The sequence below is a fragment of the Peromyscus leucopus genome, chromosome 1, assembly GCF_004664715.2.
Source record: "Peromyscus leucopus breed LL Stock chromosome 1, UCI_PerLeu_2.1, whole genome shotgun sequence".
NCBI classification, from domain to species: domain Eukaryota; kingdom Metazoa; phylum Chordata; class Mammalia; order Rodentia; family Cricetidae; genus Peromyscus; species Peromyscus leucopus.
Genome location: NC_051063.1, coordinates 41,041,339 through 41,058,304, shown reverse-complemented (window position 1 = coordinate 41,058,304; position 16,966 = coordinate 41,041,339). Strand labels below are relative to the sequence as shown.

The 16,966-nt window shown below is 42.2% G+C and overlaps 1 protein-coding gene across 2 annotated transcripts in view; it reads left to right on the top strand.

The window, feature by feature from the left end:
- Positions 1 to 16,966, top strand: part of As3mt (arsenite methyltransferase) — a 45,765-nt gene that overhangs the window by 12,499 nt on the left and 16,300 nt on the right. For both annotated transcript variants that reach the window (XM_028874683.2, XM_028874684.2), the window contains one exon: positions 16,124 to 16,258. In XM_028874683.2, coding sequence (XP_028730516.1) covers positions 16,124 to 16,258 — 135 coding nt within the window. The remainder of the gene's footprint in view (positions 1 to 16,123; positions 16,259 to 16,966) is intronic.

The window sequence follows — 16,966 nt, the reverse complement described above, 5'->3', positions numbered from 1 at the left end:
GTTTAAAATATTTTAGGTTTAATAAGTGCTTCAGGTTTGGAATTTCTAATAAGAACATATTATCTGAATGAATACTCAGTGGCCAACCCTGTAAGATGCTGGTATAGAGGGGCAGGAATTATCTTCAAAGCACCTCAGCTCTTGAGAGGAGGGCAGAGACACTCTGCTTTGTATTTCTGTGACATGCATTAGATGTCTGGTTGATTTTCCTTCTATGAGGACTTTGTTAAATGTCCATCACATGAGGTCCGCAGCCTTTGGAATATTTTGACATATTTACTCATTCTGGGCCACATCCTGGAAGGCCACCTTTTAAGATTCTGCATGGCTGTCAGACCCTCCGGATAATTAATGGCATCTCTGCCATTCCAGCAATGCACTCCTGTTCCATCTGTTCCTTCAGAAAACGTACTAGGCTCCCCAGAAGGCTCCTGGGGAGCCTTTTTGGGTCCCCTTTGTCTTTTGGCCTCTTTCTCTCCTGCGCTTCTCCAACCTTCTCGAGCCTTCCTCTCCTTTCTTTAGACTCTCACTGTTCACATTCAGTGTTCTGCAGTTTTCTAGGCATCCGCTGAATTTCTTTCAGTCTTCATCATAATCCAGTTTACAGGCAAAGACAAGATGGCAGGCTCTTCTCTCCAGTGCTCTAGGAGTCTTCATTCGTGGGTTTTATCTCAGTGGTTCTGTCATTGTGTTGAATGGAGGCATTTGGCTTTTGAGAGATGATAAGGATGCTGACTTCCTTGACACACTGAGTGGCCATCATTTAGGGCTTTGGTGGCAGTCTCTTTCTTTTCATTTACCTGATGGTCCTTGGGTATTTCCATCCCATCTTTCTCCCGACTTTTTCCCCAAGTTAGGGTCTTACTATATGTAGCTCTTGCTGGCCTAGAACTCACTGTGTCGACCAGGCCGCACTTGAACTCAGAACAAACCTGCCTGCATCTCTATCCCCTGAGTGCTGGCATTAAAGGCTTGTGCCGCCACAGCTGGTCTCATCCTCATTTCCTGAGGGCTATCAGCAGCTGTACCTTCACCTTCAGTTTTTAAATCACTCTTGTCTCCATGGCTGGTACGTCTTTGTTTCCTGTCTCTTGCTGTGGTTCGATTCCTGGATATTGTCTTCTGCGTTAGTTGGTAAGTAGCAGGTGGCACTTACCACCCCACCACGCTCTTACCCACTCCATCTGGAAACACATTTTCTTGGTGTATAGGACACTCAGATCTGGCTCACACACTTCTCAAATACTGGAAGTTCTCACTCTGTAGAGGCCCAAGGTGAGGAGGTGGGTGGAGGCCGAGGAGGCTGTAAGTGATCGCAGGTCTGGGTGTCACACTGCTTGATCTCCTGCTTGTGTGTATTTATTAAGTAAATCAGAAAAGAATTTTTCTCAATATTATAAAAATATTTTAATTGCATTAAGGCTAAAAAAAAATAGTACAATAATGCCAGGTGGTGGTGATGAACACCTTTAATCCCAGCACTCAGGAGGCAGAGGCAGGTGGATCTCTGTGAGTTGGAAGTCAGCCTAGTCTACAGAGTGAGTTCCAGGACAGCTGGAGCTGTTACACAGAGAAACCCTGTCTTGCAAAAACAGACAAACAACCCCCTCCCCCCAAAATCTAAGTTTATTTTTAAGTGTGTGGGGGCAGGTTATGCATGAGTACCGTGTCCACAAAAGCCCGAAGTTGTTGGATCCCCTGGAACTAGAGCTACATGTCCTCAGGAACCACCTGACTGGGTGCTAGGAACCCAGCTCAGGTTGTCTAGAAGAGCAGCAAGCACTCTCAACCACTCTTCAGTTCCTCCTCTTATCTGTTATTACTTGTGTGTGTTTATGTGTGTGCACACATGTATGTTTACACATGTGTGGAGGTTGACTTTGTCTTCATGGATCATTCTTCATCCTTTCTATTGAGGTTCCTTGGACCTAAAGCTTGCTGATTTGGTGAGTCTAGCTACCAGCATGCTTCAAGGATTTCCTTTTTTTTAAACTCCTGAGACAGGGTTTCTCGGTGTAGCCCTGGTTATTCTGGAACTCACTCTGTAGACTGGGGTGGCCTTGAACTCAGAGATCCACCTGCCTCTGCTTCCCAAGTGCTGGGGTTAAGGCGTGCGCCACCACCGCCCAGCTGCTTCAGGGATTTCTTGTGTCCAGATTCCAGCAGTAGGGTTCCAGGCAGGCTGCCATGCCTACATGGTATTTATGTGGATGCTGAAAATTCGAACTCTAGTCTTCATGCACACAACAAGTGCTTTCCCTGAGCCATCTTCACAGCTCCAAGCATCCTTAAAAAAATTTTCTGTGTGTGTTTTGTGTGCGTGTGTGCGCGTGTGTGCACCACAAACAAGCCTAGTGCCCATAAAGGCCAGAAGAGGTCATTTGATCCCCTGGAACTGGTGTTAACAGATGCTTGTAAGGCACCATGTGGGGGCGGGCAACTAAACCTGGGTTCTCTGCAAGAACAGCACCCCAAATGTATATACTCGTACATAAAAAGAAAACCACTTACTGTAAAACTGTATGTGTTCTGTTTCATCAGCAGCCTCGCACTTTGAATTGACTGTGCCTGATCATTTCCTCTTTAGCTTGATTTAATCTTGTGTTATTTTGTTTATTGTGGCCACAGGAGTGATGGGTTGTACTAGATACACAATGTATAGCCTAGGTGTGTTCAAGGCTATAACATCTAAGCTTGTGTGAGTACAAATTTATGGTGTTCACATAGTGACAAAATAGTGTAATGGCAGGCATACTTCTTGTAAAACATACATACCCTGATATACATCTGTAAATTAGAGACACGATAACTCCCCGCCTTAAATATCTCAGCCTGCATCTCATACGAATGAAATATTTTTCTAATTACAATACTATAATCACATCTAAGAACTTGGATAAAGCTTCATCCAGACATTCTATTGAGAGACCAGTGAACATATGGAAAAGCAGTATGGCACAGCAGTGTCGTGTAATCAAGCCGTTTGTAAACAGAGGGCTTTGTTTTCTCAATGTAGAATAGTACAGTCTTTGGAATCAAATACCCAGACTCATATTCTAGCTGAGAAAAGTAGAATGTCACTGATGCAAAAGTGAAGTTCTTTCCTCGAAGAGATAAGGGCTGGTTTATTTTGCGACCAAATATGATAACCCTAGTCTAAGGAACATAGGTTCAGATTTCCTCAAACAGCACATCACACTATGGGGAAGGTTCCAGAACAAAGACATTTATAAATCCAAGTCTCTACCAAATACATTGGTGGAAGCCACAGTTAGGCGGCTGGTGGTAAGCCAAATGGGGGAATATTCTGCTATAGGTTTCTGATGCTATTTGATGACATTCTTGATTTTGGGTTGGTGAAGCTGGTGGTCTGCTGAGAATACATTGTAAGGTTCAATAGTCAGAAGAATGTTAGGGTAGACACTGGTGTGGGCAACAGATGTATGTCAGGGGACTAAAAACACGCCAAGATGATCTGGTTCTGGTCTGCAGCATTTTTACTCCTCACCGTCTTTGAGTTCAATCATTTGGCCTTGTAGCCTCTTGAACATGGGTGCACAGACCGCGTTTCTCCGCACTCGGCATCCTCCTCCGCATCCTCCTCCACCTTCCTTCTGCTTCTTCTTCTTGGGTCTTCACAGTCCCCCTGTTGGCACATTTTGTGCATGCCAAGGCCCAGTATTGTTTCTGTCCTGTGGTGCTGAGAAGGCTTGTTCCTAGAATCGGATAGAAATGAGGCTGAGTTAGGTATGGAAGCAGTCTTCAGGAGAGAGAAAAAATTGGTAAGATTTTTAAGGAAGAAATCCCTGGATACTATCACCGAATCTACCAGCCATGATCTGGGTCTGGTTTTGTTTCTCTTTTTCACCCCTGTATCTGACATAATGTTTATATGTGATATATAATAGACTGTAACACCTAGAATTAAAATAATAAAGAACACAGTGTGGCCTAAAGAAGCAAAAGTATTGGATGAGAAAAGCAAGCATTTTAACCAGCCAAAGAATCCCTGGATGTCCCCATTCTCCTTAGCCAGCCTGAGTGCCTGACTCCCCACACGACGGTCTTCTCCCTTATGAATTATTTTATAATAACCGAGCCAGGGTCCTCTGGAAGAGCAGCAGGTTCTCCTAACTATTGAGCCATCTTTCTAGCCCCCATCTTTAGTTTTGATATAACCTCTAAGAATTTTAAATTGCGTTTCCATTTTTTTTTTTTTTTTTTTTTTTTGGTTTTTCGAGTCAGGGTTTCTCTGTGTAGCTTTGTGCCTTTCCTGGAGCTCACTTGGTAGCTCAGGCTGGCCTCGAACTCACAGAGATCCGCCTGGCTCTGCCTCCCAAGTGCTGGGATTAAAGGTGTGCGCCACCACCGCCTGGCTGTTTCCATTTTTTTTTTTTTTTTTTTTTATCATTTTTTAACTTAGATGCAGTTCTATGTAGCGGTCTTATAAGTTTTGTAAATTACTAATTTTATTATTTATTTTTAAAGATGATTTAAATGCCAGTTAAAGCAGATTCATATTTATGATTTAAAAAGTTTTTTTTTTTTTTTTTCTAATTGAACTGGGTGTGGTGTATATCTTTAATCCCAGTACTTGGGAGTTAGAGGCAGGAGAATCTAGTTAGTGTGCAAAATAAGCCAACTTAGAGGTCAATTTAGCAGGTCTGGAGAGATGCCCAGTGGTTAAGAGATTTGTTGCACTTGCAGAGGACCTGAGTTTCATTCCCAGCTCTACACGATGTCTTACAACTACCCGTAATCCCAGTTCTGCTGGATCTTGCAATTTGAATTTACATGCTGGAATCAACTAGCTGGAATACCAAGTAACCTGTTTTTTCCAAACATTTCCCTTTACTTTAGATATGGAAGGAGTGTCAGGGAAAAAAAGACTCCCAACAAATGATCAGACCAAACCATTGCTAGAAACCAAATGCCTTCTAGATCTCGAGCAAACAAACAGGGCAGGAACCTGAAAACTTTCAAAACAAACAACACTTTGTGAGCAAATAAAACCAGATAGTCAACAAATGGGATTCCAAGAACCAGTTCAGAATAAACAAATGGATGAGCATCCAAAGCAGAGGCCAGCCTAGAGGGACTCATCAGTAGCTGCCAGAGGAGGCAATACAGGATGCTTAGATGCAGGGTCCTCATTGTGGGATTTTTGTTTTGTTTTGTTTTTTAAGCAGAATCTGAGGCTGAGAATGTAGCTCAGTTGGTAGGGTGCTTGCCTAGCATGTATGAAGCTGGTGTTAATGCACAGCACTGCATGAAAACAGGCATGGTGGTACATGCCTGTCATCCCAGGAAGGTAGAGGCAGGAGGATTAGAAACTCAAGTGTTAATCCCACTGATCGTGAAGAAGACCACTACCACAGTTCAAAGTCAAACTTGAAGCAAGCTTTAATTAAATACTGGCCAGGTGGATGGGCACTGGCCAGGTCCATACCCAGGTTCCTGGGAAATGGCCCCAAATTAAATATTGCAAGGGCTTAAGGAGGAAAACCCATAATTCATTGCATTTCCCACCAGGTACAGTCAGGGTAAGTGTACATCCTGATGTATTTCCTGTCTACACACCTCCCGCCCACATGTGATCAAGCACATCCGGTATAGATGGGTCAAACAAACCTGTTTAGGGGAGTGAAAACATGTGGCTTGTTATCTCCCATAAACAATAGTCTCCAGCATTTCAGGAACTATCTGTCCTTGGGCAAGGAGTTTGCAGACCAGAGGCATTGTTGGTTCATGAATCTCTTAGGCATAGTAATTAAAACTTAAAATGTAAGGTTGGTTCTCACACAAGGTCATTCCTGGGTTCACAGCAGTTTCGAGGCCAGCCTAAATGACACGAGACACTGTCCAAAAAGAAAGAAAGGGGGGGGAGGGGGCGAGGGGGAGGGGAAGGGAGGAGGGGAGAGAGAGATAGAGAGATAGAGAGAGAGAGAGAGAGAGGAGAGAGGGAGAGAGGGAGAGAGGGAGAGAGAAGAAAATCTTACTGAAAATGCTGTATTGGGTATGGTGGCGCCCATTTGCAGTCTGAGCACATGCGAGGTTTAGGAGGAACTGCTGGTTCAAGGCCAGCTTGGGATATAAGGTGAGTTCCGGATCAGCTTGGGATACATCACTGGATTTTGTCTTTAAAATAAATTTTAGAAGGGGGAATCAGAGAGGTGGTCCAGTGCTTGCTATAAGACCACGAGGACCAGAGTTCAGATCCCAGCACCACGTGCCAAGCAGCTGTCCTGTGTACCTAGATCATACCAGCTCCAAAGTGAGGCGGAGGCAGGAGGGTTGCCGGGGCTCACTGGCTGCCAACCAGCTGAGAAAGTGTGAATGCCATGTGTCGGAGACCACCCAGAGGGAGACCATCACTGCGGGAGAACCAGGGAGAAGGCTCGAGGAGAAGTCAGGAATCGGCGAGGAGATGACAGACAGACACACAATGGATTGATGTGCTGTTGTAGATTTACTTCTGCAAAACCAGTGTTTATATTTTTTTACAATCAAGGAACTTGGCAGGGGATTATATTAGACTGTTAATTTTTATAATTATATAGAATCAGCAAATTTTTATAATTTTACAGAATCAGCAAAAAACAATAGTAAAGCATATCAATATCTATTTTTGTGTAGACAATAGCAAAGCATATCAGTATCTATTTTTGTGTATCATTTCCGCAGCTTGGAGTTTATTGTGGTTGTTGTTTAAGGGCATGATCTTAGAATTTTGTGAAATCTGTCTCGCGTCAAAGATCATATCTGTGAGATCCAGACTTTTATCAGCCAAGGCTTAATTCATCCTCTATATATTTTTTGTATAATTTTATTTATTTTTTTAATTATTATATATTTATTTATCTTTTTAATTGTTATATATCCTTTTATATCAATACCTTAGGGCTGGCTTTATATTTTTTATGATTTGTTGACTTTTTTTTTATTATAAAGGCACCAAAGCTTTTTAGTTCTGGCTAGCCTTTCCATGAAAGGCAAATCATTCTAAAGTTGTTTTTTTTTTTTTTTTTTTATGATTTATTCTCCCCGACATAGAAAAGACATACAGAGAAAAAGCATGATTAGTGCAAACAAGGACTGTTGTCAAGGCCATCTTGTCCTCCAGGGCCTCCTGGAATCCTCAGGCTGCATGGCGACTGTTGATTGTGGGGGAACCGCCTGAGGCCTCGCTCCAAGAAGCATTAACCTCAACCCTTCAGCTGCTGGACTCCAGCACAGTGGCATGTTTTGTTACAGCTACACAGGTGTCACAGCTGTGGGCGTAGCAGTTTTTTCTTTTTTGTTTTTAAAATGAAGCTCGAACACGTCCTGTTGCATTGTTTGTACGGAAGTATAGAGACATTTAATGAGACAGGGGAAAAGAAAGATGACAAACATCATCAGTAAAATAAGCATTTCAATGACTATAAAATATTGTAGTCAATCTATCGGATTTAAATCTTTGATTTTTTTTTTTTATTTTTGAAGTTAGGTCCTGTAAACCTCCTATCTGTAAATGAGCCTGACTCATAGTTGAGATATCTTTTTGAAGTGTATCTAGATCATGAGTAATATTTGTATCTTGTCAGACATCCTGTAGGTGGGCCTTGACCTTTTTCCAAGGCTGAGAGGTATTATAAGGTAATGGAGTAACACAGATGGACTTAAAATTACCATGGCAGCGAGCAAACATTGTGGTCTTGAGGTTAGAAATATCTTGTCCTAAGGCCAAAACCATTTTTTTAAAACATTAATTTTTGACTCTAATTTTTTATCTATAGCCTCCTGCTCGAGCAGAGCCATAGTAATATTTTTACTAAGAGTATTTACATAATGAGCAGTATGAATTTCTTGAACTAGAGCTGTAGTTGTAATAGCAAAAGTAGTAATTATAGAAATCAATGTAGTAATGTCCAAAATTAATGCAGCAACAAACCGTTTTGGCCGAATTAAATCTCTCAAAGTATTTAATACTTGTAAGGCTGAATTATCATACCAAGGCTCAGGGCCTAGTTTTACAGGCCACATGACAAAAGGAGGTCGCCTGACCATAATCACAGTTCCCAAATCTTTTGACTCTGAGGAAGTGATACAATTTGTTAATTTACAAGAACTACAAATTATCCGAAATGAATTACCATCTTGTGAAATATTAACAAAGGAAGATTGTGCCAAGAGTAAAGCATTAGGGTAGGATACGCAGGCTCGAAGACCAATGGCCTCTGGTTGAGTATGGTTAGGTTTTTTTTTTTAGCATCATATTGGCAGCTGTAACAATCCTAAATAAATCAGAATGTTTTTTAGTGATGTTGTCTTGTTTTGCAAACCAGGTGGGCTCTACAAGGCCTGGAGAAAACCATCTCCTAAGGGGCTCTCCATGTTCCTCAAAGACATACTCATGAAATTTCTCTTTATGAGTATTTAAGTAATTTTTATAAGTCTCTCTTTTGTCATTAGAATTAGAGTAGTCCCAAACTTTAAGCACATCCAACGACCCCCGTGGTTCATACCACGCAGCAGTATTAGGAAAGCCATAAGTCAATCAAGCTGGAAACTTTGACAAGGAAGAATCCCAAAATTGATCCTTGTCTCTATATTTTTGAATGTAAGGAGTTATAGGAATAGTATTAACTTGAGTAAAATTATCTCTATACAGTTTGTCTCTTAAAGTTTGTATCTGTAGCTCCCAAACCCATCGCCTATCAGCATTTGCTTTGTCTGGACCGTCAGTCAGGAAGGTTCTATAAGATGTGGGAAAGCAGCCGTAAGGCACTTTCCCTTGTAGCGTCAGGTAGATTGGTAGTGAATCTGTTCTGTCTTTAAAATTTACAAGAGAGGAGGAGCTGTTTCGAGCGTTAGAATCTTGAGCTCCATCTAACCTGACTGAATCATTTGTCAACATTTTGATGGGTTTTTGATCTAACCATCCCACTGATTGAATGATTGGGGGATTAGGAACATACGCCCAAAAGGAAACTCCCTGAGCTACCGGTAGCGGAGCAAAGAGCAAAGACAAAAGGGCAATGAAATAAAATGAAGCGGTGAGGGTTTTTTTTTGTTTAATCAGCAGCTTCTTTGCGTTCCGAGTCAGAAGCCGAATTTGTGACCAAGTCATTTTTGGTTTTTCGTTGTCGAGTTTTATCTTTTTTATTTTTGTCACCAGCTTTTTTTGTTGTTTTTTCCGGTGGCGCTTGCGCCTTTTTTTTCTTTGTAGGTCGGATAAGGCGATCCGGGATCCAGATAGGGGAATCGGCATCCTGTGGAAAGACATAAGCATACCCTCGTCCCGCGGTTATGAGGACATCTGGTCCCTTCTATGTGCCAGACAATAAATCCTTTCAATACATCAATGGCAGAGGTGTACTGTGGAACTCACGATCCCAGTGAATTAGGGCTGCAGTGAGTCCTTTGTCGTCAGTATTAAGATGATTAAGCACAAACAGGGCATGAGATAAAACATGATGAGGAGTAAAGTACTGATTTGAGGCTTGCAGCCTCTCTATTTGTAGCTTCAGATTTTGATGAGTTTTTTTTATGATAGCTTGTCCCTGTGGATTATAGGGTATTTCTGTAGTGTGGGCAATTCCCCACTGGTTGTAAAATTGCTCAAATGCTTTTGAAGTATATGTTGGCCCATTATCTGTCTTTATCTGTGATGGAAGGCCCATAATCTGAAAACATTGTATGAGATGTTGAACCACATCTTTGATTGTTTCTCCAGTCCTAGCTGAGGCAAAAGTAAAGTGAGAATAAGTGTCCACTGTAACATGGACATATCCCATCCTACCAAAGGAGGAGACATGAGTCACATCCATTTGTCAAATGACATTTGGTTTTAAACCTTTAGGGTTTACACCCATTTTTCGTGGGTGATGAATAGGAGGGCAATGTGTACATTCCCTCACTATTTGTCTTGTTTGTTCTCTTGTTATAGAGAACATCTTTTTCAAGGCAGATGCATTCTGATGATGCATTGCATGACTCTGTTGAGCTTTTTGTATAGTAAAGGCTCCTAAAGAATTTTGTGTTAGTAGATCTGCCATAGCATTTCCTTGAGCCAGTGGGCCAGGTAATTTGCTATGTCCCCTTATGTGTCCCACATAAAATTTTTGTGATCTATTGTGTACCAAATTCTGTAATTTTTGTAAAAATGGTAAAATAGGGGACTTCCCTGATAAAAGAGCAGTTTCTAATGCTGGAAACAAATTAGCTACATATTTAGAATCTGTAAAAAGGTTAAGCTCTTGAGGAAACTTCTCAAAAGCTAAGATAACAGCTCTTATTTCTGCTTGCTGTGCAGAAGTTTTCTCTCCTTTCTCTACCCACAGCCCATGTGTCTGGGTGAAAACCGCAGCTCTTCCTGTGGAAGAACCGTCTGTAAAAATATTTACAGCATGATCTAGGGGGCTGTGAGAGAACCAGACAGGAAATATCAGTTCCACATGCCTTGTAAATTTTATTATAGGATGTTTAGGGTAATGATACAATATTTGGCCTGTATAATGTTGCAATGCCAATATCCAATCTTTATTAAATTGATATAAATTTTTTAATTGTGCCTTATTATATGGAATGATAATAATATGAGGTTCTCTGTCAAATAATCTTTTGGACCGATTGTGGCCTTTGTAAATTAACAGGGAACATAAATATGGATAATCAGCTAACATTTTTGCTTGAGTGTGTGGTAAATGTAGCCATTCCAACATCCCGTCCTGCCAAAGACAGGCAGTAGGTGTATAGGAAGTTGCAAAAATTAGTAAAGACCAAGGTTTTTTATAATTTATCTGTTGTACTCTGGCTTCAGTTAAGGCTTGTTCCACTAATTGTAAAGCCTCAATAGCTTCCTTGGTCAATTTTCGTTTTGATTTTGGATCTGCATCACCATGAAGAATGGAATATAATGGACTTAACATACCTGTAGTAATTTTTAAGTAAGGTCTAAGCCAATTAATGTCACCTAGAAGTTTTTGGAAATCATTTAAAGTCTTTAATTTATCCCTTTTAATGGAAACCTTTTGAGAAGTAATATAACCTTCTTTAATAATTTGACCCAAATAATTCAAAGGCCTATCTCTTTGCACCTTATCAGGGACTATTACCAGACCATATAGGGTTAATGCTTCAATAGTTCTCTCTAATATTTTTTCCAGCTGAGTTTTATCTTTATGAGCCAAAAGTATGTCATCTATATAATGGATAAGATACAAATCACGATGTTCCTGTCTTATCTTTTGTAAAGCCAAGTCTACAAATTTCTGACACAATGTGGGTGAATTTTTCATTTCTTGTGGTAAAGTTACCCATTGATACCTCCTAAAAGGCTGCTTAAAATTCTCTGAGGGAACACTAAAGGCAAAATATTTACTATCTGAGGGGTTAAGTTTAATGGTAAAAAAGCAATCCTGTAAATCTATGACAATTATATGCCATCCTTGTGGCCCAGCCACAGGTGAGGGCAGACCAGGCTGGAAAGGTCCCATGTCTTTCATGACTGCATTGATTGCTCTAAGATCCTGCAACAGTCTCCATCTTCCTGATTTCTTTTTAATAACAAAGACAGGACTGTTCCATGGACTATTGGACTCTATTATGTGTCCTTTTTGTAATTGTTCCTGCACCAGCTGTTCTAGAGCCTGTATTTTTTCTGTTGTTAGGGGCCACTGACTCACCCATACAGGCTCGTGAGTAAGCCACTCTATTTTATCTGCATATAGATGTTCTGCAGTGGCCCCTATGAAAAATTTTGATGACTAATTTGGTCTGAGGTTACTAACTTTATATCCATGGAATTTAACATATCTCTTCCCCATAGTGTAAAGGGAAGAGAAGGAAGCACATAAGGTTGAATCAATCCTTCCCTGCCTTCATTCTTCCACTTTAATAATGCAGTGCTCTGCATAACTCCTGAAGCAGAGCCAAGCCCTAACAAAGAAGAACCTGTCTTATGGACGGGCCAGCTATTGGGCCAATCTGAGGCAGCTATACAGGTCCTGTCCGCACCTGTATCCATCAGACCCCGAAACTTCCGTCCATTGATCATAATACATTTAAAGGGTCTCTCCCCGAGATCCTGTTTCATGAATGCACCTTCAGTGGATCCAAACTGCCCTTGCCCTCGAGCAGCTTTAATAACAGGATTGGGTAACTTAACAAAAGGTAAAAGAATCAATTGAGCTAGCCTCTGTCCTTTATGAATTTGTATAGTTTCAGCTAATGGTTTCACCATAACCTTGATTGTATTTTTTGTATCTGCATCAATAACTCCTGGTAGAACTTCAAAATTCTTTTGATAATTGGAACTTCATCCAATGACTATTCCTACAGTTTGTGGCAACAGAGTGCCCTTCACATTAGTGGGGACCAATGTCACTCCATCCCATTTGGATAATATCATATCCTTAGTGCTAGCAAGATCCAAGCCGGCACTCTCTGGAGTTGCTCTAGGCAAATCATGAATAGTAAATTCTGGAGCATCAGGGTTTAACCCTGAGGGAGGTGCCCTTTGCTTGGCCTCCTCTCCCTTGGGTGCGGGGTTAGGAGAACACCCCTGACCTAGTTTTTTGTCTCTTCTAGATCATCATCGAAATCTCCTCTACCTAGGGGAGTTCCATCCTTATGAAACTTTGATTTGCACTCATTTCTCCAATGTCTACCTTTTTTGCAGCGAGGGCATAGGCCAGGAACCCCCTTTCTGGGTCCTGCTCTGTTTCCCTGCCTGCAATCTTTTTGCATATGTCCTTCTTTCCCACATTGAAAACAAGTAGGAGATTGGGTGGCCTTCTTGCCATTCCCATATGTCTGTTTTACATAGGCGCTAAATTTCTGTCCTTTCATTGCTGCGGCGTAGGCCATTCCTTGCACTACAACCGGTGAGGCATCTTGGCATGCTTTTATATAATCTTGTAGGGTTCCTGTTTTTCTGATTGGCCTAATCAGATCCTGACAGAGAGCATTGGCATTTTCCCTGGCTAACTGCTTTAAAATAATGTCCGTTCCCTCAGAGGGAGGGAGCATTCTAGAAATAGCTTCCTCAAGTCTAGCTATATACTCTGGATAAGACTCTTCAGTACCTTGCCTAATGCTAGCCAATGCTCCTCCTTTGGTTCCCTGAGGAGGAATCTTACACCATGATTGTACGGCGTTGGTTGTTATCAACTGCAAGATATCTCTAGGTATCTTGGTCTGAGACTGTGGGGTGGTGTAATCCTCTGTCCCCATAAGCATTGACATAGTGGGCTTAGGGCCACGTTTTCTGAGGGATTGTACCACAGTTTCTTTACTCTTGTCTTCATACTCAGTCCTCCAGAGGATATAATCCCCAGGGCTGAGAGTGGCTTTTGCGGTTTGCATCCAGTCATAGGGTGTTAACCAAGAGCTGGCAACCACATCCACTACTTGCAGTGTGTAGGGAGCAGAAGCCCCAACACTTTTCACTGCAGATTGCAATTCTTTTAACACCTTTAATGAGAGGGGCTCCCATACAGGACCCTCATCATCCCATGATTCTGTAACAGGAAAGACCCCAAAAGAGGCGTCCCCCATCCTTCGTGCCTCTGCCATGGTCCCTTGGAAGCCAACAGGAGGCAGTGGAGGATGCTTCCTGGGTTTTGGCACGGGCCACTGATTGGCCGCAGCGCCGAGCACCTTAAAAGATCGGGGATTATCAGAATGATCCCGATAATCGTCTTCCCATTCCTGCTCTGCTTGTTGATCATCAAGACCCCAATCATCATTATTGTCTTCTATAATAGTGCTATACTGCAGAGGAGGAGCAGAGGCGGTGAGCGGCAGATACTCTTCCTCGTCTCCTTCCTCCTGGCCTACTTCTGCATAAATAGGGGATTCCCCCTGATCAGAAGGGGTTTCCCTGCAAAGTCCCTGAAACGGGGTTGTCTCTGACAAGAGATCCCTCAAATGAAACCATAATTGAAATGCTTGAGGGGGCAGAGTCTTTTCGCCATGGGTCTGTACATATTGACGCATTTCTCTCCCCACTCTCTTCCATTCCTCTAAAGTCAAGGAGCCTTCCTCAACGAACCAAGGGCTAGTCTTTCTTAGAAATTCAATAAACTGTTCCACATCTGAAACTGATGTCCGGAACCCTGATTTGGTTAACATGTGTTGTATCATAGCTTACCAACATTTTCTCATTCTTAGTTAATGAGTGCCCCATGATTCCTTGATTACTTACTCTTAACCGGTGATCCTTTACCGGTGGGACTGCAGCTCCCTGGTAAGAGCCGTACCTGACTTCTGAGGAAAGAAAAGAGGGGAAAGATTACCTGTCCTTCAGGTCCCTGTTCGGGCGCCACCTGCCGCAGACCACCCAGAGGGAGACCACCACTGCGGGAGAACCAGGGAGAAGGCTCGAGGAGAAGTCAGGAATCGGCGAGGAAATGACAGACAGACACACAATGGATTGATGTGCTGCTGTAGATTTACTTCTGCAAAACCAGTGCTTATATTCTTTTACAATCAAGGAACTTGGCAGGGGATTACATCAGACTGTTAATTTTTACAATTATACAGAATCAGCAAACTTTTACAATTTCACAGAATCAGCAAAAAACAATAGCAAAGCATATCAATATCTATTTCTGTGTAGACAATAGCAAAGCACATCAGTATCTATTTCTGTGTATCACTTCCGCAGCTTGGAGTTCATTGTGGTTGTTGCTTAAGGGCATGATCTCAGAATTTTGTGAAATCTGTCTCGCGCCAAAGATCACATCTGTGAGACCCAGACTTTTACCAGCCAAGGCTTAACTCACCCTCTATATACTTTTTGTATAATTTCATTTATTTCTTTTTCATTATTATACATTCATCTATCTTTTTAATTGTCATATACCCTTTTATACCAATACCTTAGGGCTGGCTTTATATTTTTTATGATCTGCTGACTTTCTTCCTTACTATAAAGGCACCAAAGCTTTCTAGTCCTGGCTAGCCTTTCCATGAAAGGCAAATCACTCCAAAGTTGTTTTTTTCCTTCATGATTCACTCCCCCCCCCCACACAGAAAAGACATACAGAGAAAAAGCATGATTAGTGCAAACAAGGACTGTTGTCAAGGCCATCTTGTCCTCCAGGGCCTCCTGGAATCCTCAGGCTGCATGGCGACTGTTGATTGTGGGGGAACCGCCTGAGGCCTCGCTCCAAGAAGCACTAACCTCAACCCTTCAGCTGCCGGACTCCAGCACAGCGGCATGCTTTGCTACAGCTACACAGGTGTCACAGCTGTGGGCGTAGCAGCCATGCTCGGGGGAGACTGCCTGAAGGAACAGACAGTAATAGGAGGCATTACCCAGTACTTTCTTCTGGCCTCTACCTGTGCTTACATGTGTGTGCCTTCAAACATGTGCACACACGCATACAAAAATGCTTTTTAAAAAGTTTAAAAATTAAGAAAAGAGAAAATACTTACTGAATAACATGCACTGCTTTTTATCAGTGGTTGTCACCCTTCCTAACGCTGCAACCCCTTACTACAGTTCCTCATGTCGTGGTGACCCCCAACCATAACATTACTTTGTTGCTACATCATAACTGTAATTTTGCTCCTGTGATGAATCATAATGTAAACATTTGTTTCTTCTGATGGTCTTAGATGACCCCTGGGAAAGCGTCATTAGACCCCAAAGGGTCCTTGTAACCCACAGGTTGAGAACCACCACTTTATATAACTCACTTCCCAAGCATCTTGGGAGTCAGAGAAATATACTTCAGAAACAACTGGTCCAAAGCTGCCCTTTAGCTGATGAAGTCAAGTTCAGGGTGAGATGGTTTCCCTAGCTGTCTCTGACATTAAATACTGAGGCAGTGTCGACATTCTGAGAAAAGTGATCCTGACATTGCTCAGCTGACCACCTGCAGATAGACGTGGCATCAGTGGAGGGTCTGAAGACGAGCGCGTAGCACATTAGGGGTTGGTGTGGTCCTTTCCCCCAATGCCATACTTAGTAAGCTCCTGGACATTTTCTAATAAATTCAAAGTGCTGGGCTGGCAGGATGGCTCAGCAGGTAAGGGTGCTTTCCCGGGGAAGCCTGGCAACCTGGGTTTGATTGCTGGAACGGAAGTACTCAAGTGACGTTTTTGATACTCACTTCTCGCTGCCCTTTAGGAAGGCGAAGCTGTTGACGTGGATGGAGAGACCGCGGCTATCTTGAAGAACTCACGTTTTGCTCCAGAGTTTCTCTTCACACCTGTTGGAGCCGAGCTGCTGGTTGCCCAGGGCTGTTCTGGATTAGAAACAAAGGTTAGTTTGACTTTCAGTTCCCTACTTCAAACAGCGCCCTTAAAACAAGCACAAACTCCAGGCTCTGCTGAGGAGACAATAGGTTTCTTTGCTGCTGGCTTCCACAACTGATACATATAAATAATTGGATTTGATGTGACAAATTCTTTTTATTTAAAGATTTATTTTTGTTTTATGTGTATGGGTGTTTTGCCTGCATGTATGTCTGTGCACTGTGAATGCCCTGGAACTGGAGTTACAGACAGTTGTGAGCTGCCATGTGCATGCTGGGGATCAAAGCTGGATCCTCTGGAAAAGCAGCCAGTGCCCTTAAGCCCTGAGCCATCTCTCCAGCCCCTAAATTCTTTTCCGCCCTAATTCTTAGCAAGTCAATAATAAATCATCTCTGAGTTTTGGAAATACCTGTGAGTTAACTGAATGGAAGGTACCTGTAAGTCTTCTACAATTGTGTTTGTGTATATACTTTCTGGGAAACTGTCCAAAGGGCCCAGATACAAAAAGATTCAGAGTTACCACACGAACACACTACATGCTGGACCCAGTACCACATATCCATAACTCTGCTGACTAAAAATAAGGGGGAGCATTACTTGAATCCAGGAGTTCAAAACCAACGTGGGAAACAAAGGAAGACCTTGTCTCAAAAACAAAACAAAACAAACCCTAACCCCAGGTGAACATTATAAACAGCCTATACCAGTTCCTTCT